The 25,229-nt window shown below is 41.2% G+C and overlaps 3 protein-coding genes across 6 annotated transcripts in view; 1 reads left to right on the forward strand and 2 right to left on the reverse strand.

Moving 5' to 3' along the window:
- TIAM1 (TIAM Rac1 associated GEF 1) overlaps nt 1-3,638 on the reverse strand; it is a 466,206-nt gene extending 462,568 nt beyond the window's left edge. Inside the window, exon 1 of the mRNA XM_057306891.1 lies at nt 3,267-3,638. The gene's annotated coding sequence lies outside the window, so the exon portion shown is untranslated. The remainder of the gene's footprint in view (nt 1-3,266) is intronic.
- SOD1 (superoxide dismutase 1) lies at nt 3,567-11,484 on the forward strand. Its single transcript, XM_026514338.4, has 5 exons — nt 3,567-3,743; nt 7,433-7,526; nt 8,938-9,007; nt 9,837-9,954; nt 11,043-11,484. Exons 1-5 carry the CDS (start codon nt 3,672-3,674, stop codon nt 11,148-11,150), a joined length of 462 nt encoding a protein of 153 aa, XP_026370123.1. The 5' UTR covers nt 3,567-3,671; the 3' UTR covers nt 11,151-11,484.
- A 2,256-nt stretch (nt 11,485-13,740) lies between these two features.
- SCAF4 (SR-related CTD associated factor 4) overlaps nt 13,741-25,229 on the reverse strand; it is a 55,827-nt gene continuing 44,338 nt past the window's right edge. For all 4 annotated transcript variants that reach the window (XM_026514214.4, XM_026514140.4, XM_048214776.2 and 1 more), the window contains exon 20: nt 13,741-15,035. In XM_026514214.4, the coding sequence (XP_026369999.1) occupies nt 14,104-15,035 (932 nt within the window). In that variant the 3' untranslated portion in view covers nt 13,741-14,103. The remainder of the gene's footprint in view (nt 15,036-25,229) is intronic.

Raw genomic sequence — 25,229 nt, forward strand, 5'->3', positions numbered from 1 at the left:
GAGGCACGAAATTTTGGGGCAGGAGCACTCCAAAGCCACCATGGAATCTCAAGGTTAAAATGAATAGGTCTGCCCTGACATTTACTAGACTGGGGCGAGAGCACAAATGGAGGCCCTCACACCCACACTAGGTATTTAAAGGATATAAATCAAGATAACAGCCAGAGAAAATATATCCTATCTTCTGCTTTAACAAATACATCTTAATACAGACCTGGAAGGCAGGTTCAAATATGACATTCTTGGACTTCTTTGAGTTCTTATGTAGGAAGGTGGCAATAGAAAGAGAGCCAGCCCCCTGTCCCGGGTCTTTCCTTCTTTCCCCACTGCAGGTTCCATTTGCACTGAGGGAGCCTATGGTCAAACTTAGGTGTATACCCACGGTGGCACAGTTCATCTTTAGCCCGTCTAGGCCCTGGAAACAGACCGGGGATACCAAGAAATTCCAATGTCTTAAGTATTCAATGAGTGTTCTAGAAGAGTAGTTCTCAACTGGGGGCAATTTTGCCCCTCAGGGAACATTTGGCAACTTCTGGAGATATTTTGTCACAGCTTGAGGAGGGGGCTGTTAAGAGCATCTAGTGGGTAGAGGCCAGGGGTGCTACTAAACATCTACAAGCTAAAGGACGGCTACCACAAGTAGTTATCTGACCCAAAATGTTAATAGTGCCAAGACTGAGATACCCCGCTGTAGGTGGACACAAATACTGTTCAAGATACCTTGGAGATATTGTGAGTTTGATTCCAGGCCACTGCAATAAAGCGAATATTGCAATAAAGCAAGTTGGATGAAATTCTTGGTTTCCCAGTGCATGTAAAAGTTATGTTTACATTACACAATAGTCTGGTAAGTGTGCAATAGCATTATGTCTAAAAATATATATAGACTTTATTTAAAAATACCTTATTGCTAAAAAATGCTAACCAACATCTGAGCTTTCAGCCAGTCCTAATCACTGATCCCAGATCATCGTAACAAATATAATGAATAATAAAGTTTGAAATATTGCACGAATTACCAAAAATGTGACACAGAGCCATGAAGTGAGCAAAGGCTGCTGGAAAAATGGTGCCAAAGGGTGCCTGGCTGGCTTAGTCGGTGGAGTGTGTGATTCTTGATCTCAGGGTTGTGAGTTTGAGGCCCACGTTGGGTATAGAGATTACTTAAAAATAAAATCTTTGGGAAAAAAAAAAAGAAAGAAAAGAAAAATGGTGCCCACAGACTTACTCCATTAGGGTTGCCACAAACCTTCGGTTTGTTAAAAATACAACATATGCAAAGTGCAATAAAGCGAAGTGCAATAAAACGAGGTACACACGTATTTATATTCCTTAACCCTGTTCTAGAAGGAGGGGTAAGGTTCTGGGCAGGAACACCCTCTTGGCTCCACAGGCTCTGCCCCACAGATCTGGCTTGGGGAGGGAAAGAACAGGGCCTTCTAAAGTACGGAGCTCAGGGCCAGGGACTCCCTTGCCCAGTGGGAGGGCAGTACTGGGAATGAATTTAGAGTACCTCAGGGTCCTCTAAACCTGTAGAAGACAAAGCCCTTCCACTGACCAAAACTGGGGGCTGTCCTGGCTTCATCTGAATATCTCAAAAGAGAACCAACTCCCTGTCCCAGGGCTGCTCTTTGTATCCAGGGATTGGTCCCTGGTCTGGTCCCCTGGCAAATTCATACAATGAACTGAAACCCGACTCTCTAACTTCCTGGAACCCAAAGAAACTTAGACCTTGGGCAAAGGCCTTTTGGCTAGCATTTGCATATTTATGCAACTTACTAGCATATGCCAATTACCTAGAGAATACTAGTAAGTACAATCAGGAAAATTACAAATAATGTGCACTTTCTAGAGGCTGATAAAAAATGTGGATTGTGTATCTTTGATCAGAACACCTTTAGAATCCAAGGGTCTAAATAAGCAAATAAGAAAAGGTGTAGCCCAGATGCGGCTGAAGCAGCCCCTGTCCTGGTTTCACTCTGGCCTTGAATTAGGCCTCAGTATTTTGTCATCCTTATAACTGAATCTTCCCGACGGAGCATTAGAGGGAAATAGGGATTGTGGTGAGTTCTCAGGAAATGGGGAAGATTTAAAAATCCCACAAAGCAAACAGAACAGAAATCCCCAGCAGGCAGAGCTGTTCTCCTTTAGGTCTGTCCCTTCTTGGCCCCTGTCCTCGTCTCCTTGTTTCCACTTTTCTTTTCAGGACACTTTCCCATCTCTTCTTTGGAGTCCAGTAGGTCTGGCTCTTGGCCCCAATTTGCCTGCTTCACTGGGCAAGAACACCTGCAAGTCACAGGTTCTCAAAGTGAGGTCCGAGACCAGCAGCACCAGTGTTACCTGGGAACAAGTTAGGAATGCAAGTTCTGTGTTCCCATCCCAGACCCACCGAGTCAAACGCAGCAACCTGCAGTTTAACAAGCCCTTTGGGTGAGTCTAATGCACACTTCCACGTGAAGGTAAGCTCACCACCTACTCCAAAAACAGTTCGGCCACCTTTGCCGGCATTCCGTCAGGCATGCCCTGTGGGGATGGAAGATGAAGACTCTACTCCCCTCCACGCACCCCCCCCCCCCGTGGCTTATCAAACTATTCTCCTAACAAAGGTGTGTCGGGGGAGGGCGGGTAGGATTCTCAAAGCCCTATCGTTACAAACCAATTCACGGCTGTTGTGAAAAACATTCTAAGAGAACTTAGTAAAAAGTGCCACAGTCTCCTGTACATCTTTCTAGACATTTCTGAGCACACAGTGAACATGTTTATCCTTAAAATACACAAAAACAGTTTGAACTGTTTGCTCATTTCATAACACGTTTTTGAACGATCTCCCTTGAAGGCTAAGTAAGATTCCCGCGTCTGGAGGTATAAATCGTGCACCCACTCTGCCCTTCTGCCTGTCGGTTGAGGCAGTGGAGCCAGACAACACACGAGAGATGTGCAGAAGTCAGTGTGCTGACGATTTGGTGATTTTACGGTTGTGGGCCTTGCCAAACAGGGAAAAGGTGAAAAGAACGCAGAATTCCAACTGGTAACGCTGTGTGCTAAGGACTAAAAAAACTGCAGGGAAGAAAAGGCGAGGGCAGGGATAGAGATGCGCCGACTTAACACACACTCGGAAACCCAAAAAACAAGGCAAGAAATGAAACGACAAAAAGCACTCAGCTCGACGCATCCCAATTTCTAAGGAACAGATGAGACGACGTTCTTGAAACCAATGACATTTCCACACAAAGTGACTTAAAATATTAAAAGCGTGCCACGTATACCTCATTTTCCCAATTTCGCGTACTGCAATCTACGGCTTGGAAGAGAAAGGCCGAATTTTTCCACAGTTTCACGTTTCTGGGCGTTTCAGAGCCGCTGGGCGGAGGGAGCCGGCGGCGCGGGACGCCAGGTTCCCCACGCGGCCCCTTGGTCCCGCCCCCCGGTCGGTCACTCCTGGCCACTCGCGTGCCGACGCCCCGTGGGGAGCGGGCTGAGCGCGCGGGCGGCGATTGGTTCCCGGCCAGGGTGGGCGGGGCGCGGAGCTCCGGCGTATAAGAGCACGCGGCGCGCCCGCCTCGGTTTGCGTCGGCGTCTTCTGCGGCGTCCTCCGCTGCCCTCGGAGTCCTCGCAGCCCTCGCAGTCCTCGCAGTCCTCGGAGCCCGGACCGGAGTGCGCCCTCGCGAGTCATGGAGATGAAGGCTGTGTGCGTGCTGAAGGGCCAGGGCCCGGTGGAAGGCACCATCCACTTCGTGCAGAAGGTAAGGGCTGGGGGGGAGGCCGACGGCCGGCGGCGAGGCCGAGTCCGCACACCTGTGCCCAGCCGCGGCGGCCGGCCGGGCCTCGGGCCGCCTTCGTCACGCCCCCGCCGTGCCGGGTCTGAGGGTTCGCGCCGCCCGAGGCCTCTGCCCCGCGGCGGTGCGGCGGCTGAGTGCTGAGTCACCGGGCGGGCCCGGCGGGGGCGGTGGTGCGTGGCGAGGCCTGGGCGGGGATGCAGGGAAGGATCCTTGGCCGACCCTGGGGCGTGCTCGGAGCGCGGGCCCGGGAGGGAGGGCGGAGGCCGGCTGGCCCGAGGGCCTGGGCCGCTGCGTCTGTAGGCCGGGGCGGAGACGTGACGTTTTTGAAGAGGCTGTGGCCCTTCCTTGCGGGGCTGTTTTCTGGGTCCTGAGGCTCCTGCGGACTCGGAGTTGCGCAGTCCCGGGCCTGGCCCGCCCTTGAGGTCCGGGGCGGGTTTGGGGAGTGCGGCAGGGCCACCTGGGTACGGTCGCATCCGTTACCCCACTTTGGGGCTTCCTTTCCGCTCAGGGGTCTGCAGCTTTCAGCCTGTGGGCACAGCCGGTCCCGGGGCGGGTGTTGGACAGCCCCGGAACTAAGAGGGTGGCTGGTACATTGTTAGTTCAAAGGGTCCTGAAAAACAATCATGTGACTGTCAAGTCAGAAATGAAACCATTGAGTCCCAGAAGTAGTAATTAGTAAAAGCGTATTGTGCACACACCTGGAGATAATCGTGAACCGGGAGCACGCAGACCAAACCATAGAATGTGGATGAGGGGTATATTGTCATAAAGGAGCTTATATAGTGAGAAGGCAGGGACTGTTATTTTTCACAGTGATGGGTCACGATAGTTTTCTTAAATGGTAAGAAATTGGTTAGTGGTTACCACATACCAGACTTGGAGACAGTTTTAGCTTTTGCTTAGGATTCCCAGAGGTGTAAGTAAGAAATGACCGAGGTCAAGTTAGTCTTGCAAAAATAAGCCAATTAAGCTATGCTTGTATGACTAAATTGGTTTTGTCTGATCAGGGAATTTTCAAGGCTGGTCTCCGTTTGTTTTTGACTTTAACAGAGACCTTATGTGGCACCTTAGAGAGTAATTTGCTGATCCTTGCTCTGGGTCATGGTCAGGCTGTAAAGGCAGAGAAGATGGCCTTGGACGAAGCTCCTTTTCCACCTCCAAAGCCCCAGAAGCCAGAGATCTAATCGCTCCCTTGGTTGTTTTCCGGACTTGTGAATTTTTTATTTATCTTTAAATTATTATTATTTTTTTTACCCTGGGTGCACAGTAGGCTCATTTGGGGCACTTTTTAAAAATGGTGATTCCAGGGCCCAACTCCAGATCAGTTATATCAAAATCTGTCAGGGTGCAGTCTGAGCTTTGCTGTTTTTAAAGTTTCCACAGTAGTACTAATTTGCACCAAGAATTGAGAACTGTTGGTAGAGGGTAGTGGATGGGGTTTGGGAGTTGGAAGTCAGGAGATGTGGAGAGTTTCACTTAGCTCTATTGTTGGGGGCATTCATTGAACCAAATTCTTTGTAAAGTGGTTTTGAAATTGCTCTACCAGTAGGCCCATTACTGAGATACTCATTAATAATATTGCAAAACACATGTTTTACAAGGAAGGTGCTTGTGATAAGACTTGTCCCCCAAATCTTAGTGAGGTTAGGAACTGATGGAAAATTGCTTGTTGTACTTGGCTTGATGATCATAACAGAATATTTAATAGACGAATGAGATTTAAAGTGGCTTACAGAAATGTGAGACAACAGGAAAAATAATCTTTGAAATTTATGCAAGGGAGCTTAATTTTTTCTTTTAAGTGGTTCCCGAATTTTCTGGAAAAGGCTTTGTCATTTGACTAAATTTTGCTTTTTTCATTTGCCAGATTTGGTTTTGCTCCTCTTCTTTCTTATGTAATTTTGCCAATACTAGAGAATCTAAGAAGTATCTGAGGGAAACCTTCCCTCTGGCTTGGGTGTTACCTTCAGAAGCCAAGCTGTGAATCCATACATAACTGAGTTTTTCTACCTTCCCTGAGTCATGTGTGTGGCTCCCTCTTAAACTTCATTTTGGTGGTGCTGTTTGTACCTGATAAAAGAGCCTTCTGTAGTTAAGCATTATAGCTCCACGGATATGCAGGAATGTTAAATTGGAAATAAACTGTATTTGTTTGGCCTATAGTGTCTAAAAATTTTGGATTAATTTCCAATTTTTAAAAATCAGAAATTTTCACTTATAAGTCCAAATTACTAGCTTCTCTTGAAAATTTTGGAGATCTGCCCACACTGAGCCCTCATTAGCTCAGGGCAGCACCCTGCAGGACGAGTTTGTGTTCCTTTTTGCTTTCCTGACCTGTTTCAGTCATTTAAGGTAACAGCCTGGCCCCTAAAGGGTTGTACCCAGGCAGCTTACTGTTGAAATGCTCATATGTGCTTTGTGCTTTACCCATTACCCCTTAATGGAGGCTTGGAAGAACCTGCCCTTTTGTCTCTGTGCTGTTGATAACACGGTGCGTTTTGGGGAATAACATTCATGTTTTAGTTTTTCCAGAATTAAAGCTTAGAAGAGTCCTAGTCTGTCTATATTCTCAGAAAGAAAAGCAAAGAAGGGCAGGAGTTGACATACTACTTCCTTTGAGCAGTGGTGTTCAGTGGAAAGTCAAATACTCAAAGCTAACACCTCTTGCAACTGTTGGCCCTGGCTATTAAAAACCAAACCAAGCTAAAAACAAAGACACCAGCACGTGTAGACTGTGTGGTATGGATGCTGTGTGCATTTTATTTTCCTTCCTAAGATCTTTTAGCTGTAAAACTTAACTTCCTTTATTTCTTTATGCAGCCCTGCAGCACTGTTAACCTATCACCATTGCCTGCATGGTGCTACCTCTGTGTTTTTCTGCTTTCGTGTTTTTATTGCCCTTTCTTTTTGGTCTTGAGTGGAAAGGTTATCTAAACCTAAAATGGGCCTAAAATGACTTTAGAAAACAATTACCTTTGTTTAGACCAGAATCAGTCCCCCAAGGAGAGCGGGATAGGATATTTTCTGGCTACTAATAAAAAATACCTATGCTGGAGACTGATAAATATCCCCCTAGTGGGAGAGTGGAGAACAGGAATCCTAGGGTAACCAGTTGGACATTTCCAGGGTGTCTTTTTCTTTGCTTTTTTTTTTTTTTGATGGCAATTCTGTATGTTTGTTCTGTGGAAGAGTGTCTGCATGAAGGAAACAAGGTGCTATGATGTCCTAACATTTGGGTTAAAAAGTTTGATATATACTCATATGCATTTACAAAATAAATAAAAATTTATTCCTGTTACATATCCATCTAAGGGAGTCAAACCCTACAAAGTCTGTAAATCCACCATTTTAGCGCTCACTCTACTTGTCACTCTGCTAGGTGCGTTTTCTGTGCTATTAATTGTGATGCGGGCTGCAGGGCTCCTGGCCTGTGAGTGTTAGAACAAGGTCACAGCTCCCTTGTGTTGGTCCCTGGCCTAGAACAGTTAAATAGCTTGCTAGAAAGTGATGGGCCTGGGATTTGGACACAGATCTTTCGACTCCCACGTCTGTGTTCCTTCCACTTTCCTGTGATTGGTAAAGATAATCCAACTGTTTTGTTTGTTCGGAAGCACTTGCTCTCTTAAACTTTTTGCACTTTTCTTTGACTGAAGGGAGGTGGGCCTGTTGTGGTGTCAGGAACCATTACAGGATTGACTGAAGGCGAGCATGGATTCCACGTCCATCAATTTGGAGATAATACACAAGGTGGGTGTTCTGTTGGTCTAGTGACTCCTACTTGTTTCAGCTAGTAGGATAAATAGGACTGAGTAGAGCTACCCCTAAACATTAAAAACCCTCAACATGCAGGGAAAAGAAAAGTCAATAGGATTACTAAGGTCAGCCTTAGGGAAATGAGCCAGAAAACCAGTTTGTGACACTTAACTGTGGAAAGGAAGGGGCAAAATGGATGTTGTTGTTGTTGTTTTTAATCATGATTATACCTTGATTATAAAAGAATCTCAAATATTTTTTAAGAAAACAATAAAAAAAATTAAGCTTTCTTACCCTTCATGGTGATCTCAGGTGTTTGTGAGCTGGGGTTGAGAGTGGGTGCTTGAAGCCCAGGGTCTGCATTTATATGCGTTGCCCTGTAAGGGTAGCTCCATAACTCCCAACACAAGGGCCTTAGTGGGACAGAAGTAAGGTAAAATCTGAAAAAAGAATGTAAACTATCGGTGCTTTCGACTGAGTTTCGTTTTCTCAGTTTGGGATTAGAAGCAAGTTAAAAGCTTTGGATTAAAATGCATTTAGTCATTTACCATATTCAAGTAACCTGAACTCGGTGTTGGCTTTTTATGATGAGAACTTGATTCATTCGTCTTCTGTAATTTGGTTTCTGTAAAAATTGTGATTTAATGACCAGCTTTGATCCGTTTGGACAATTGAAATTCCTCAGGTTCTTTTTTATTGCCTCTGCTTTGGGAGGCATTTGCCCTGTGTCTTTGATTTACTCTTCTATTTCCTGTAACCTGTGTGTCTTCTCCCTGGGGAAGCTGGGTGTAGAAGCTGTAAACAATGGAAACTTTCCGTTACCTGCTGAGTGAAGAAAGCCTGTCACTAAAGAGCCTCCTGCATTGTTGTGTTCTGTGAGAATGGCTTTCCCTGAAGGACGGGAGCACCATTTTTACAGAATATATTCTGAATGCCACCCCTTGGAATTCTGTGAGGAACAGCCTTGGTTCTTAGATATAAGGTGCCATTTGTATTATGCTTGCACCAAGTAAAAGCCACCAACAGTAGTTGCTGGTAGTATGTTGCTGGGGAGGTAAGTTTCTTGTAGTTAAGGTACGCTACCTTATAAAACAGGATCATAATCATGGAGTTTTAATAATAGAACAACCATGCAGATCTAGTCCGGCCCTCATTGTACAGGGCAGTGAAGAAACCAAAGCCCAGAGAAGGGTATTACCTTTACTGGTGTTACACACTAGTTAGTATTTGTCTCTACTGCTTTTCTATTTTGTTATGGTAAGGTGTTGCTTCCTGTTTTTACCTAGAAGTCATGATGTAGGTATTTTCTGTATTTGAGGTTTTAGCAATGACCAGTTTCTTTTTAGAATTTATTTTGAAATTGATTCATAATTTGGGTACCTTTGTTTTTGTTTTTGGCAAATAGGCTGTACCAGTGCAGGTCCTCACTTTAATCCTCTATCCAAAAAACACGGTGGGCCAGAAGATGAAGAGAGGTGAGTGAGAAAGTGCTTTAACTCTTACTAAAATTATGGTGATGGCTTGTTGGGGTCAGTGTGGCTATACCACTTGCACATTGCACGCTGACATAACTGAGTAGGCCTCCCCACCTTTGCTCTTGAATTTGTTGCCCCCCAGGTAATCCCTAGGCCTCAAGTGCTGGAGTGGCTTACTCTCTGGGCTGAGGAATTGACAAATGGGGACACTTAAGACGATTTGGTTTTGTAGCATTTATTGAATATAGAACTAATACAAGTGCCAAAGGGAACTAATACAGGAAATGTCATGAATAACAGTACTGTCAACCACTAGCAACATAAACCATCATTGTGAAACATAGGAAGCCTTGTAGATAAAAATTTGATATTGAAAATTCAGTGAGTCCATTCGTATGTGTGTTTCCTAAGAGCCTTTCAGGAAAATATTAAATTTAAGGACAGGGATTAATTTATTTTTATAACAGAGGCCTGGGGCATAGCATTCTTAGCCATGCCAAGAATTAACAGGCATAACTCAGTAACTCAGAGTTTACCCTTTGGTACTTTACCTCTGAAATTAGAGATGTGCCCCCATCCCATGATTCTTCCCAGAGCATTACTTTGTAGATTTGAAGGTTTGTTTGAAGAGCAATGTGTCTAGAATGTCAGATTGTTTCTTGTATGTTCCAAAATTCTGTCAGTCTGGAAAAGTGGGTCCTATTTGATGCATACCATAGCCACCTCTTAGTATCCACCCTTATGTATCTCAGTTTTTAATTTAACTCACCAACTATCCTGATGTTAAATGGAAATCAGTCCTAATTCCTGATGCTTTTTCACTTGTTAGGCATGTTGGAGACCTGGGCAATGTGATTGCTGGCAAGGATGGCGTGGCCACCGTGTCCTTGGAAGATTCTCTGATCGCACTCTCAGGAGACCATTCCATCATTGGCCGCACAATGGTGGTGAGTTTTCATATGATAGGATCTGCGTACCATTTCTTCTAATACACAGACATATATCTTTTCATGAGCTCATGATTATTAATCCTGGTTTCTAAGGATCCATATACATTGTACCTTTAGTTCAGATTAGGAAAAGCAATTACTTTATTTGATGATTACAGTGAGGGTGAATTAATGATGTAGGTTGATTATGACACTGTTCTGTGAAGATGTGGTGGTTAAGTAGGTTACATTTGGTCATATTAGGTATTGTGGAAACAGAAGTAGTCTTTGTGTAGTTTTAAAATGGCCAGATTTTCCTGCCATGATTGAATGTTCCCCTTGTAGTTAAACAAAATGTTTCATTAAGTCTAAAATCTGAAATGGACCTCAGTATTAGTATTTACTCATGTCTGCAGGTCACCATCACTTGTTTAACGTGTGGGAAGCAGTTGCCCTGAGTTACCCACAGGAGTTGCATCTGGTTCTCGCAGACACCAAGTAGCGTAGGTTCTGTGCTGCCTGCCCCAGAGGACAGTTAACGTTCTGTAGTCCTTTCCTTCCGGGTGACCCTAGAGTTTTCTTCAGCTATAGTTGCGAAGCAGAAAAATCATTGATCAATGTTTGAGGAGCCAAATTTAAAATACTATTTTTAAATAGTTGAAGATATTTTTAGGATTATTTATTTACAGACTCATAGTTCATTAGGCACATTTTCGAGTTTTTTAAATTCACTCTTCCCCCCCCCCCACAAAGTGTTTATTATAAAAGGCGGCTACAACTCAGGCTACTAAAATTTCTCCTAGAGGATTCAAACTGGCACATGGCAGCCTGTAACACTTGTCTCGGGTTTTTAGTATTTCATTTGGAGATAGCAACACTTACCTAGTGTTTACAACGAACTTAGTCTGTATCATCAAGAAAAAGCTTTGAGTAGTAGGTTTCTGTTGTTTACCACTAGATTAAATATTAGTATATCTCCTTGCTAGGATTATTTTAACTTGGTCTTTTCTAATATTAAGTGGTTTTTAAAAGTCTTTTGGGTATTGCTGGAAATAGGTGGTAATTACTTGATAGTGCTAAGTTAACATTCTTAAAACTTTTTAAAGGTCCACGAGAAACGAGATGACTTGGGCAAAGGTGGCAACGAAGAAAGTACACAGACGGGAAACGCCGGGAGTCGTTTGGCTTGTGGTGTCATTGGGATCGCCAAGTAAATATTCCCTAGGATGCGATCTGAGTCCTAGTAGCTCCTATGTTATCTTGCTAGTTGTAGAAGTTTAACTTGAGAAACATTAAACACTGTAACCTTAAAAGTGTAATTTGTGTGACTTTTTAATTGCTTTAAGTACCTGTAATGAGAACTGATTTATGATCACTTGGAAGATTTGTATAATTTTATAAAACTGCTATTCAGTTAAAATGTCTGTTTCAACGATCTCTGTATTTTGCCAGGCTTAATAATCATATATGGGTATTAAACTTAATTGTCTGAATTTCTTCAATGCTCATTCAAGCCCACAATAAACAAATACACCATTTGGCACTGAATTTTGAACCTGTTAAAGTATCCAAATTGAAACTCTATGAATTAGCTCTTGATATGCATACATAGAGCTTGAATGGAACAGATTTAGTAATAATGTTGACAGATAATACCTGTTTCATAGAGGTCGCTTTTCAAAGTATTTTAAATAAGATGTTTAAATTTTTAGCAGCTGGTCTTTTAGCTAACACTAACCTCAACTTGAATCTTGGTTGGAGAGATACCCTTTGTCAGCTTCAGGAAGTTAAGGTGGTTTCCCTGATTATCTACTTAGCATTTTGATTGAAAAAGTACTTGTTTATTTATCGTTTGAGAGAACCCTTTGTGAACAGCAAGTTATAGCCTCAGCTAAGAATAAATTTACCTACCTGTCAAAATGGTACATATTCCACGTTTTATACACCTATGAACATTTACTTAGTTTATAGTAAAGGTAGAGGTGGGCACAGTCTGCTTTCAGATTAGCCATTTAAAGAAAGATACCACAGCATTTGAAGATGGAACCAAGGAAATGTTTGAATGTGGATTATGGCTAGTTAAGAATTTACACATCCAGTTAGTAAATTTAAGTCTAGTTCTCTTATTGTAAATACTTAACTATGTACCTATGAGAAACTGCTTTTAAATGAAATGTTAACCTAATTCAGGTTTGACTCTGGATTACAGTTGTTTATTAACTGAAAATTGTAGAATACTTCTGATAGAGAAATCAGAAATAATCTACAATTCTGATTGATCATAATATAGGATATACTTTTATCAAATGTAGGATATTGGGTAGGAGAGGAAAAGCCAATTTGGGAAAGGACAATTTGTAGTGTTCTCAAAGTTTTAAAATTGGTGATAAAAGAACAACATGCTCAGAAGTGGTTAAAATCACTCAGAATTTAAAAACGGTAACGGATTTCATTAATGTACAGTTTGGTGTATGTATGTGAGATTAAGACTCAAACATAGGGCCTCGCTTGTGACCTTTAAAGCCTCAAGTGTAATCATTACCACTCAGTACTTTGGGGTTGGGGGGGGTTTGTCATGTGCAAATAGGATGTTTCCAGTACTTGGAAATATGGATTTTAAGTCCTTGAAATCTTAACACTAAATAATCAGATGTATATTTCTTTCCAGAAGCAGTTTCAGTTAGGACTTTTAAGCGTCTCAGGTGGGCCAACATCAAACGAAGGACAAGTTTTAGAATTCAAGTGCAGATATCAACCTGGATTTTCTCTCATTTTCTAAAGCCAGGAACACAAGAACATTGTCCTAGATACATTCTCCCCGTCAAAACAAAGATCTTGCTGCAGAGTACTATTTAAAAAACCAAAGTAATAAAGCAGCTTCACCTGGGGATGAGGGCAAAAAAAAAAAAAAGTTACCTGTTCACACTAAAACTAGGACAGTTTAAAAAGGTAGTTTAAGGAAAAAAAGCTTCAACAAGGCCGTAAATACTTGGACAGTGTAACAAGTCTTTTCCTTGGCACTGGGGAAAGAAAGCAGTTTTATGGAACTGCTTTTCTGTACTATTTTAGATACAGGTTTGATTCGGCTTCGGACGTCTTCATGTAATAGTTCTTGGATAACTACATCTCTTTTTCCTAGTTAACCCAACAACTTTAAGCAAAAGAGAAAATACTTTATATGTTCTTATATGTGACAAAAAGTTCGGTCAACCTCTGCCCAGCAGGGGAGTTTAAAAAATGGTAAAGAAAGGCAACAGTCAAGGCTTATAAGGAAACAACAGGTTGCATTTAAGTCCTTAAGCATATAAAATAAGACAAAAAGCTTTTAGGTTGCAAATGTGTTAACCTTGATTTCCTTCACCCTTCTGAAAAATTTAATGGGATGGTAAGAAAACACTCAACCTTATTTCTAATAGGTAATACCCAGGCAACCAGATAATTCTATAGTACAATCGGGTCACTTTGGGATCCAGTTTTCCCCCAGCAAAATTTCTCTTTACAAATTAATTAGGGCAACATTTACCACAAAGCCAATGGTAAAAAAGAAAACCTTGATTGAACTGCAAAACTAACAAGCTTTTCAATTAACATTAAAACAACTAAACTTTACACCTTATGATTGAAATGCTAAAATTCAAAAGTAGTACAAATGAAAGTGTTGAGAATAACTACATAAAGATGTCTATTTCCATCAAATAAACAAGTCTAATTTAGACTCCAATACAGTATTAACAGCTCAAACTTTGATGGTGAACAATCCTTTTCCACCTTAATGCAGTGTAGGAAGAATAGCACACATTAAAGTTTGTTATGAAAATAGAGTTTATTAAAAACATCCCTATTGTTTTGAGGAGCTTTCACCGTTACCTTGTCTTAAATTAAAAAAAAAAAAAAATAGAGAGCACTTCTAATTACGATTTGTAAACTTTTTAAAGTCAAAACTTTTAAAAAGTTACAGCAAAAAGGGTAATATTTATTCATATTTTCAGTATTTTTTGTTATTTTGTGGCTATTTTTAAATAGAAGGGAAGCAATCAAATTGCTTACAATTCCCCACCCACTACTGCGGGGCTGTGATATAGCAGGAGCAAATATAATACAGCATCTGTACACCTCAAGCTCTACACTCCAGAAGTGTCACTGTCACATTTTGACAAATTCCAGTCTCTAACGAGGAGCCTCTGCTGCTGAGCCAGAATCCTTTTCAGGTTCAACGGATGAGGTAGCCTCAGCAGGTAACTCTTCAGAAGATTTTACAACTGCAGACTCAGACTCCCCCTTATCAAGTTCTGAAACAGTGTCTACATTTCCCACTTGGCTAATGGGAGGTTCAACGGTTTTGTTACCACCTGCCCTGTCTGTCACCTCAGGCTTCTCCTTTCCTCGGTTCTCTTCCTTATCTCTACGAGACTCTCTATCTCTAGAATCTCTCTCTCTGTCTCGATGCCCGCTAGAGCGTCTATTTCTCTCTTCCAAGTCTCTGTGCCTGTCCCGGTCAGGGCTCCTTCTTCCCCACTCTCTCCTTTCACGATTACTATTATCTCTATCATCATTACGGTTCCCATACCGTTCCCGGTCATTTTCCACCCTATTTCCAAAAGATCTTCTTCCAAACCTCTCTTGGTCTCTACCTGAATTGAACTGCTGCCTGTTATCATTTCTAAACGGCTGTGCTTGCTGCTGCGCTGGTGGCGGCTGCTGCGCTGGTGGCGGCTGCTGCGGCTGTGGCTGCGACGGGGGCGGCTGCTGCGGCTGCGGTTGTTGCTGCCTTCCGTCTCTGTCTTCGGGACCCCCTGGGCCTGGCCCTGGGCCCCCAAGCCCTGGCATTCCGCCAGGCCTAACAAAGGGGCCATGCGGTGGAAAGGGGCCTTTCATTCCGTGAGGTGGAGGCATTCCAAAGCCCCCCGGTCCTGGAGGTGGACCTCTATGCATCATATGCGGTGGCATGGGACGAGGTGGCATCAAAGGAAATCGCTGTAAGTGAGGCGGAGGCATTCCCGGAGGGCGCTGAAGTGGGATCAGGCCAGGTCGGGCACCAAGAAGACCAGTGGATGGTGCCTGGAGCCCAATTACAGGACCAGGTGCAACTCCTTGAGTACCTAAGAGAAAGTAAAAACAAAAATGTATATAAAGGAACATGGAAGATGGCATTCCATTTTCACCTGTTTCCTGTGGAGCTCCAGTCAAAATGAAGTTCAATCCAGAATCTTCAAATTTTGTGGTGTTTGCCAGTCTACCTGTGAGAAATTCAATGTGACGGCCCAATAACAACCCTGGCATGCAGTCTTACAGATATGATACTATACATATTCCATGAAGATATATGTATATATAATTAGTGTATAGATAATTAGTATCTAATATTGATAGAGGTCAAAATAAGGTGGAAAAGGAATTTGAAATATACCAATTTTGGAAAGTCTCCTATAGCCTTCACTAGCAGCTGTTTGGTAAAAATACTTAAAACACTCAAAATACTTAAAACATCTAAGAAATACAATGTACTAGGCCTAATGAGAAAGGGCTGAACTGAGTCACCTGAAGGCCAGCTCAGGTGTACTCTTAGGAAATTTTACACTTTAAAGTCTTAATACTAGAAACAAATGGGGTGACTGACCCAGAAAATCCACCGAAGAGGGGAGGTCTCTTTGATTCATTAAAATGTCTTACTATACAGTAAGCATCACTGGAACAGTAATGCTTATAAAATAAGACTGATACACCAGTGAAAAGTTTATTTTTACAGGTTCTTTTTCAAAGCACAGCATAAGGTGCTAACTGGCTGGGCCACAGTGACGAAAGTAAGCTCACAGTTCAGCCATTCATTCTTCCTAAGGCGACAAGACTGACGAAGTTGGTGCTGTTGACAGTGACAAGGACTTACTGGTTTTATTTCCCATTAACATGAGAGTTTGCTCACATTTTGGTGTAAGTCCTACAAATCCAACAACCCATCATTAAAATGTTAGGGCAAACAGTACGGACTTCTGTTTTGGTTCACCACTTAAGTAACACGAAGGCATCATCTATTTCTTTGAAATATCAACATCACAAGGCAAAATGTTCCAGATGTTGTTAGAATACGTACTATTTACCCATGTACTGCAGAAAGGCCTCTGAGCAAGTTATTGGTTATGACTCTTGACCAACAATGGTAAGAGAAACGGTAAGAGAAAAGCAAATCCAATACTTTAATACTAAGTATTGCCCCCCACCCCAACATCAGCTTGAACCACTTCCCCCCACGTACTTCAGCAAACATTTAACAAGTTCTGCTCTCTCCAAAATTTTTTGTATAAGCAATACTAAACAAGAGTTTCTAACTTCAGTTTCTGCTCCTCACAACGTGTGGTCCAATACTATTCTGTCAGACTTAAGGACTAAATAGAGTGGACCTGAAAATGTATGTACAGCAGTTTATAACTTTTAACGTGAAGACTCAACAGCTTTGGTATTTACTTACACACAACACCTTCTTTCAAATGCTTAAAAAGAAGTACATTATGTTTGGTGGAATAAAATCTCACTTAGGAATGACCTTGGACATGTGCCTCAGAAACGAGAATACTACCTGCTTCTTGCTGAGAATAAACGGGATAAAATACCTAAGAGCGAGCTGAGAGACTTGTCCATAGTTAAATGCTGAAATTATTACATCTACTTTGGCGGGTGATAAATATCCTAACATTAAATATCTGACTTGACTAAAATGAATGCATTTTTCATTTCTGATTCGGATCTCATTAACCTTTTGTGGTCCCCCAATACCACCAGAATTTAAAGTCAAGCATTTTAGTAGCTGGGAAAAATGTGAACGCACTGAGCTTCCACATGTCAGTAAAAAGCTAGAAATTATGAAACAGACAAAGGAGGCAAAGACCTTGTCTCCTCATTCTTCAGACTCTCCTTGAAAATCCCAAAACCACATTCAGAACCTATCCCATATTTCAGATCGAAAGGAACTCACAATGGCAAACGTTATTCCTATCATTTAGTAAACACTGACCATATACCATACAGCAGGGCAACAAAAGCACCTAAGATACGTCCCTTCTCTCACTTCTAAACGAGTCCCAACATCTGTGGACTGTAACTCGAACATAAAATACATGCACCCAAGTTACTGCCCTTTTACTAGAGATGCCACACATAGATAACACTTGAATTGAGCTATACTTTCCCACCAGCCTTTAAGATGACCACTGTAGTTATCTGTAGGCTCAAAAGGCCAATGCCGAATTTTTAAATAACACTAGAAAAATGGGAACAAGGTTCAAAGCATCTTATTATAACAAAAGAATTAGGTTCAGATGAATCTTTAAGAGGAAACAGTGACTCTTGCGGACAATGGAAAGGTCCTATTTCCTGATTTACCGAACACTGGCTTCTTCAACCACCAATCTGACAATGGCCAAAGGATGCAAGGCCACCTCGCCCTCGTACAGAACAGATAAATTGGCAATGATACTCTTTAAAATATAAACCTGTCTCTAGGAACACATCTCTTAAGTCCTTTATAACATGTATTTGAGAGTGCACAGAGATTGACAAAATTGTGATTATTATTTTTGTAGTCAACATGTGTTGCATTTACAATGAAAGTTATATTTAAATAAAAATACACCAGGTGGCATAAGCCCTTGATAGGCATGCTAGCTGAATTTCATTTTTAATTAGGAAAGCTGACATTATACATACATCAATGGACTAAACATACAGTGAGTTACTCAGGTCTAAAGGGTATTCAAGCAATTATTCATTTGATCTGGAAGTATGACCTGCAATGCCACTGATAGGTTTTCTAGAGCTACAAATTAAAAAAAATTAATTCACACATATGGAACACCTGAGCTTTACATTATTAACTCATTCCATGTGCTAGAGATACAAAGCTAAACAAAACACAGTCCTTTCCCTCGAACACGATAGAGCCTAAGTACAAAGAAACATGCCAACTGCTTCAATGGCACAAGCTCTATGGCGGCAAAGGCGGAACTGACGAAGCCGGTGTGCATGAATCGGAGTGCGAGGCCCAGGGTGTCTGAACGGGGTCTCAACAGAAAGGGGGGAGAACATCACTGGTCAAGAGAACTGCAACAGAATGTCCTTCTGACTAGAGAGAGAAGACAAATACAGAACATGAGGTTTATTACTGAAGCAGCAAGAAAGGATTTGCATGCATACAAACTACTATCACTTATGCGGAAAGGCTGAGGCCGAGCAGGCGGGCTAGGGCAATTCAGAGGTGTGCTACGCCACAAGAGGAAAGCTGGACTTTGACTTCGAGTCGGGGGGCAATGACCAAGGCATTATTTGCAGGGATGATCCTGTGTTCATTTTTGAAAGACCTTTCTAGCAAGCAGTGTACAGGAGAGCCAGGAGGGGAAAGACAGCAGAGAGCGGGTGGACTCTTACCCCTGGGATCCAGGGGACAGAAATGAGACTGAATCGAGACAGAGGGGCCAGAGATGAGGAGCACAGCTTTCTGCTCTGAATGAGTAGATGGAAGCCATCAATGAAGTGCAGGAATTGGAGAAAATAAGCTATTTTTGGGGAGACAGGACAAATTTCTACTGAGAGCTAGAGGAGACTGGGTTAGATCCAGTGGAAATGTGCAGAAGCAGCTGGTATGTGTACCTAGAGCTCGTAAGGGAAGTCCCGGTGTTACCCACAGTTCAGGTGAGAAAAGGGAAGAGTTCAGACCCGAGGAAACACCACCCTAAAGTCTCCGAAATTTTAATAAAGCAGAATTTAATGCAGGAAAAGGGACAGCCCCAAATTTGAGAAGTATAATAAATACCCTGGAGTTTAACTCAAAATAACCAAGACTTAACTATGAATATTCCTATGATGAGTAAAAAACTAGACATTTCAGAATTAAAAAATAAGATTAAAGAGGAGGTACCATTGCTATCTAGAGCAAAGCTGTCCAGAATTATGTGACATTAAGAACAGGTATGTTAAAAGGCTGTAAGGGCAGCAAGGAAGGGGAAGTTGGTATCATGGCTGGAGACCAATGTGGACCTTGAAATCTCAGAACATAAATAAGAGACACAGTGTCTTTCCACCCAACATGTAGCTTTCTGCTAAGGACTGTGGGGGGGGGGGGAGGACAGGGAGACACATAACAAAGTTACTAAAGGTTTGAATTAAATACTGTGGGAGTGACCCAAATGCATCAGTTAGTTGGATGCTTTAAAGAGGATGTAAATTTAAGTGGGATCCTTTAAGGGAAGCAAGGACTTGCTAGGTGAAAAGGGGAGGGAGGAAAAGTACACGGAAACATCCAGGCAAGGCAGTTCTAGCTCTTCACCAATGATCTTGTCCTCTGTCCTACCAAAACCACCACCTCTCAAATCCTGGCCCTTTCGTTGCCAACACCTAAATCCCCTCCAAACCCTCATCCGCAAGCACGCTTCCCGGAATAATTTTTGATCTCATGAGGGTCAGGCCCCCACAATGCCCTCCATTGTCTTTACTTCCCTCTCCTTATCTGCCTCAGAGTACAGGGTTGCCCCCTCACCACAGTTCCCTGGAAAAACCTCAATGGTTTTGAATGCAACTCTTCTACCTCACCTGTACAGACAGGTCTGGGGGCCACCCCACCCTCAACATGCCGACTGGTTTAAGTTTATAACTACAACCACAAGTGCTTCCTTAATTCTGGTTAGCGATCCTAACTTTCCTAGTCTGTTCGAATTCTTATTTCCCTAGATATCTAAATCACCTGTTCCTGTTTCTCCTTAATCCTGTCTACTCTTGGGGGGGGGGTTGTTTTATAACAAATTCAGTGAGATAAAACTCACAGTTTACAATTCACCCACATAAAAGTGTAAAATCAATGGTTTTTAGTATATTCAGAGCTGGGAAAACATCACAATCAACTTTAGGATATTTTCATCGCTTCAAAAAAAACCAAACTCTACCACCCCCATTTCTGGGCAACTGCCCCCCCCCACCCCCCTACCCCAGGCAACCACATACTCCAGTTTCTGTCTCTACAGATTTGCCTATTCTGAACATTTTATATAAATGGAATCATACAATATGTGATCCTCTGTGACTGGCTTCTTTCACTTGGTCTATCTTTTCAAGACTCAGCCATCTTGTAGCATGTTTAAATGTTTCATTTTTTTAAATTACCAAGTACTATTCCATTATATGGTTTATAATGGAAACCATTTATTATATATACATATTGGGGTTTATCATGAAAAAAAATAAAGGTCGTTGGAAGATGACTTTTTCATTCACTTACCTACATCTATCAATTTACCTGTATCCATATTACTCCTTCTGAAAACATTATGCTCCAAGGGCTAAGCCCTTTATTCAAACCCTGAACCCAAGCATGCCCTCTTACCTATGTAAGGATATCAACTTAGCAAACATCTCTTCTTTCTTGCACCAAAAACTTCCCCTCTGCTGAATTTTCCAAAAAAGATGCTTCAGTTTTTCATCCATCTTTTAGAAGTAAAAAAAACAAAAACCACCCTGCCTTACCTTGTATCTCCTTTCAACTATCACCCCATTTCACTGTTCCTCTATAAAACAAATATCCTCAAAGATGTCCAAAATCACCATACCCATTTCTTCAGCTCTCATTCTCTCCTGACCCTACATAATTGGGCTTTTGGATCCATCATCTGAGGAAACCACATTTCTAAGGTTATCCAGGAGACTTCATTCTGCTAAATCCAGGCAGCAAGCTTCAGTGTCCTTCTTTGACCGGTCAATACAACTGATAGTTGACCCCTCCCGCCTTCCTGAACTGTACTTTGCTTCCTAGCCCTAGTACTGGCTGCACCTTCCAGTATCCTCTGCTGAATAGAACAGTATAGAAGAGCAGTTAAAACCACAGGTGTTGGAGCAATGCTAGCTTTAGTTCTGGACCTATCACTTGTAGCTGCTGACTTGGCCAGGATACTTTCTCTCTTCATGCTTATGCCTCCTTATCTATAAAATGGGGAAACTGTACCTACCTCTTAGGACTGTAAGGCTCAAATGACTGATACATACACACTCTTCAGGAGAGTTCCTGGCATAGGGAACTATGCCTGCCTTAGTTCTCAGTATTGTATTCTCAAGTGCTAGGTGTTGAAGTATTCCTGGGCTCATCCCTCTATGTCTCTACATTCCCTCCTTAGGTACTCTCACAGGCTCCTTTGGCTTTGCTGATGTGTTTGTGGATGACATCTGAAATCACATCTCTAGACTTTACTCACCACGTTGTTTACTTACCATCTGCACCTAAATTTCAAAGTTAAAATATCCAACATTTTAACTTGATATCCTCTCTGCAAACCCACTCCTCCTTAACATTTGCCCATCTCAGGAATGGGCACCCCATTGATTGCTCAGGTCAAATACTCATTCTTGACTCCCTTCTCTAATATCCCATATTAAAAAGGCAACAGGGAGGCCCTATCCTCAAAATAAATTCAGTGTCCAATTCATTTCCTCCACTGTACCACCCCCAACCCAAGCGGTTAGCCTGCATCTCAACGACTGCAACAGCATCTAGTGTCTGCTTTCTACTCCTACCAATTCCTATAGTCTGTTTTCTATGTAATAGCCATAATCCTTTATAAAATATACATCGGATTAGAACTACAACATTCCCCATTGTGCTCATAACCAGGCCCTTAACAACCTTCTCTAAACTAATAGCCTGCCACTCTTTTCTTTGTTCACCCTGCTCCAGCCACACTAGCTCACTGTGGTCCCTCAAATAAACCAAGTTCATTCTCAATCCTGGCCTCCTTTTGTCTTCTACCTGAAATGTCTTCTATTTCTATGGCTCTTCCCCATCATTTCTCTCCGTATCTCCTCCTTAGATGCCCTCCTGAGCCATCCTACTTAAAATAGCACATCCCATGTGACACTCCTCCAATTCTTGAGTGTTTTCTGCTTCACTCTTCATAGGGTTATCTCCATGTGAAATTATCAGTTTATTTATTATCTAAGTCCCTACTAGAATATAAGCTCTACAAAGATAGGCTTTTGTTTTGTTCATTCCGGTATCTCTAGTATCCAGAAGGGTGCCTGGCATACAGTAGGTACTGAATAAACACATGCTGAATGTACGAATCAATGGTGGTGGCAGAGGTGACGACCAAACTCATCAAGGAGAAAATCTCTCTCAGGGTCCAAGAGCAGAGGCTCTAAGTCCAGGTTTCTCCCCCAGGGCGCGGAGTGTCTTTCCGCTGTTAACCTACAAAGATCTGAAATTTATTTTGAGAAAGGCTGCAATTTTCTTTCACAACCTCCTCTTCTCTTCCTAGTTGCAGTTCCACCTTTTTTAATCTGATCCCAAAAAATGAAGGTCACTGTGGCATTTGCATGAATCCAGAATGAAATTTTCCCACACAAGGAAAAAAATTTATCAACCACTTATCTATCCCACCAATACCCTGAAATCCCTAGGCATGCACATATATATATATATAATTTTAAAAAATCACTAAATGTCTTTTTTTCATTCCAGACCTTCAGAAAATGGAAATACTAGTACGACCCATACACGTCTTTCCTTTGCCTAGATTTACCATTTAGTAACATTTAGAGCATAACTATTTTGAAGACTCCCAGGCAATTCTTATAGCAGGTACCATGTTGGGAGTTGGAGAGAACAAAAGAGTAAGGAGCTAGAGTTTTCAAAGAATGAGAAAGCACATTTTAGACCGTATTATACATTAAGATTATATCAAAAACAAATAGTGCCTAGAATGTTAACGAGAGATCTTCAAGAGAAATTTCAGTTTTCAATTAATACATAATGCGGGTATACTGAGAGGTGGATCTATTTTTAGCACAGGGGTACATTATATTTTGATAAAATCCAAATACATGAAAACCAGAATTTCAAATGAAGAGAAATCAGACACAGATTATTTTAAAATGACTCCTTGGCTTTTTGGAAAATAATGCACAATAGGCTCTGTCTGGTCAATTTCCTATAGTTCATTTATAGTCACTTTTTACAATTTGCACACAAATTGCTATTTTACTATAAGCGGCAAAGTATAACAGCTCTGACTTAGAGTTAAGAGTTGCACTATTAGAGTCAAGAAGTGTGGAATAAACAACTCACCTATCACTGAATGAGATTTCCCTAGGGAATTTTACTTTCAACGTTAGCTGGAAAAAAATCTTACCTGAAATTCTTCACAGCAACACCACTGCCTACCAAAATCAATCTAGAGCCCAGAGTGTCTGCCCCTCCACCTTCCTCAAGCCCAAAGTGATATAGGTCAGAAAGATTTAAATTTAAGAGAGACTCTTTAGGTTGGAGTTCTATAGCCTAGGAAGCACAGAGGGACATGGAGACAATGTGATAAGCAGCTTTCAAGTTTTTGTACAAGACCTTCCCCCTGTGTGTTTCATTTGAAGTACTTCACCTTCTGAGAAAATATAGTGTATTCATGCATCAATTCATATCCAAGGCAAGTACTGTTGTGGATTAATAGCTATTAGTTATCTACTGTATCCACCGAACAATGTTATATACTAAATTGAAGGTACTGTGATGAGTATGTGGGAACCATTTCTACTATGTAACACTAGTGGAATAATTACCAATGTAATATTTAGAGTACCAATTAGCTTTCAAAGAGAAGACTTTATAGGACAAAGGTCAACAGCCTTTTTGGGGTACCAAATCAAACACCTAGTAGATCCATCTAGCTTTTAATTTAAAATAACCAAACATTATAGCAAAGTCCACAGTAAGAAAAAAAATATTAAAAGATGAAAGTTTTATTAAAAATCAAATATTACCATCAAAAAAACTACTTTCTAGAATTTTCTTCAGGTTTTCTTTGAATGTTATTCACACTAGATTGGTGCTCTAATGTCCTATTTAAATGTTAAAAATTACTAACTATAAAAAAATAAAATTCTAGACAGAGAAATCCAAGCTAAGTGAAATCACCAAAATCAAATTATCAATTTTAAGGTAATTATTGAATGTGATGGTAAAACTATTCATCTTCTGGGCAGTTTTAAGGATCATAACTATTGCATAAAAGCAAACACACCCATTTAAGTATACAATAATTCACAAACCAATTCTGTACACATAATTTCTTGAAGTGTCCAAATTTGGAAACATCAACTCAAATGCTTATTGAGTTCATGCAGGGATGTGTGGAAATCAAGTCTGAAGGGCATCACACCACTGTCTAGCAATTCAGCCTGAAGGCCACCAATTTGTGACTTCTGCTTTAGATCTTTGGTAACCAAAATTACCAGTAAGTTGGAAGCAATCTTAGAAATACCCAATTCTTATTTATAAATTTCACCATCATCTATAGCAATGTGACAAAACTAGAGAGAATTTGCACATTAACAATTAATGAATAAATGTATCCGACAAGAGAAAAGGCTTTAATTTTCCACAAAAGGAAGGCGTCCAAGTTAGCATAATTTTTCCTTGAAATGGTATTTTGGATATACTGGTAACACAGCAGAGATATGTAACACAAACAAACATTTTTTTGTGTATTTTTTTTATTGTCTGCAACACCAAAGTAGCCCAAATTTCACATTTACAATGAACTTTTTAATCAAAAATATGCTATACATATTAGAGATACATGTTATACAAGTTTTTGAAAAGTAAACACATACACTTAATACAGTAAAGAGAATAAACTGAATTGCTATTATCATTAATATTCCTTCTCTCCTAAATGATCAACAACTGTTACCAATAGATTTTATGAAACCACCACTGTCCTGACTAGCTATTTTGGAGTGTGAGGTACAAAGAATGGATTTCTTCAAAATCAAGTGATAATGAATTATTACTGTGTATCATATAACTTCCTATTTTCAGATTACCAGTTATTAAAATAATCAGAATTTCTACAAGATGGAGGTTTAGTTCTCTACAAATTTGGTAGTGTGCGGTATCTCAGCCCAACTTCAGAAATAGGTAGTTACCACTTCCAAACTAACACCCACACTTACACCTGATCATTCAGAAAATTCTTAAAATTCTTTAAGCCAATCCTTGCAGCACTGCATTGCCTCCTCTCCGTATAATCAGGCCTTACTACTGAATTTTGGGAGATGTGATGAATAGTTGTTTGGCCCCTGCTACTTTAAAAATATTATTGCCATGTTTCAGAAATTAAGATCCAAGATAGGTTCACCTTCCCTTGTAAGAAAATTACCTGAGTATCATTAATGGGAAGAATACAAATATCATATTATGCTATTTCAATGAAATACCACTATGACTAATGCATTTCCTCAGCAGGCCAAGTGACGGAACTTGAAAATGTGCG

The sequence above is a fragment of the Ursus arctos genome, unplaced genomic scaffold (genome assembly GCF_023065955.2).
Source record: "Ursus arctos isolate Adak ecotype North America unplaced genomic scaffold, UrsArc2.0 scaffold_4, whole genome shotgun sequence".
Lineage (NCBI taxonomy): Eukaryota > Metazoa > Chordata > Mammalia > Carnivora > Ursidae > Ursus > Ursus arctos.

What these genes read in the sequence shown, in the direction of transcription:
- SOD1 (XM_026514338.4), top strand. Translation starts at nt 3,672, where the DNA reads ATGGAGATGAAGGCTGTGTGCGTGCTGAAGGGCCAGGGCCCGGTGGAA. An exon ending in ATTTGGAGATAATACACAAG is followed by an intron (nt 7,527 to 8,937) that starts GTGGGTGTTCTG and finishes TTTGGCAAATAG; the next exon opens with GCTGTACCAGTGCAGGTCCT. An exon ending in TCATTGGCCGCACAATGGTG is followed by an intron (nt 9,955 to 11,042) that starts GTGAGTTTTCAT and finishes AACTTTTTAAAG; the next exon opens with GTCCACGAGAAACGAGATGA.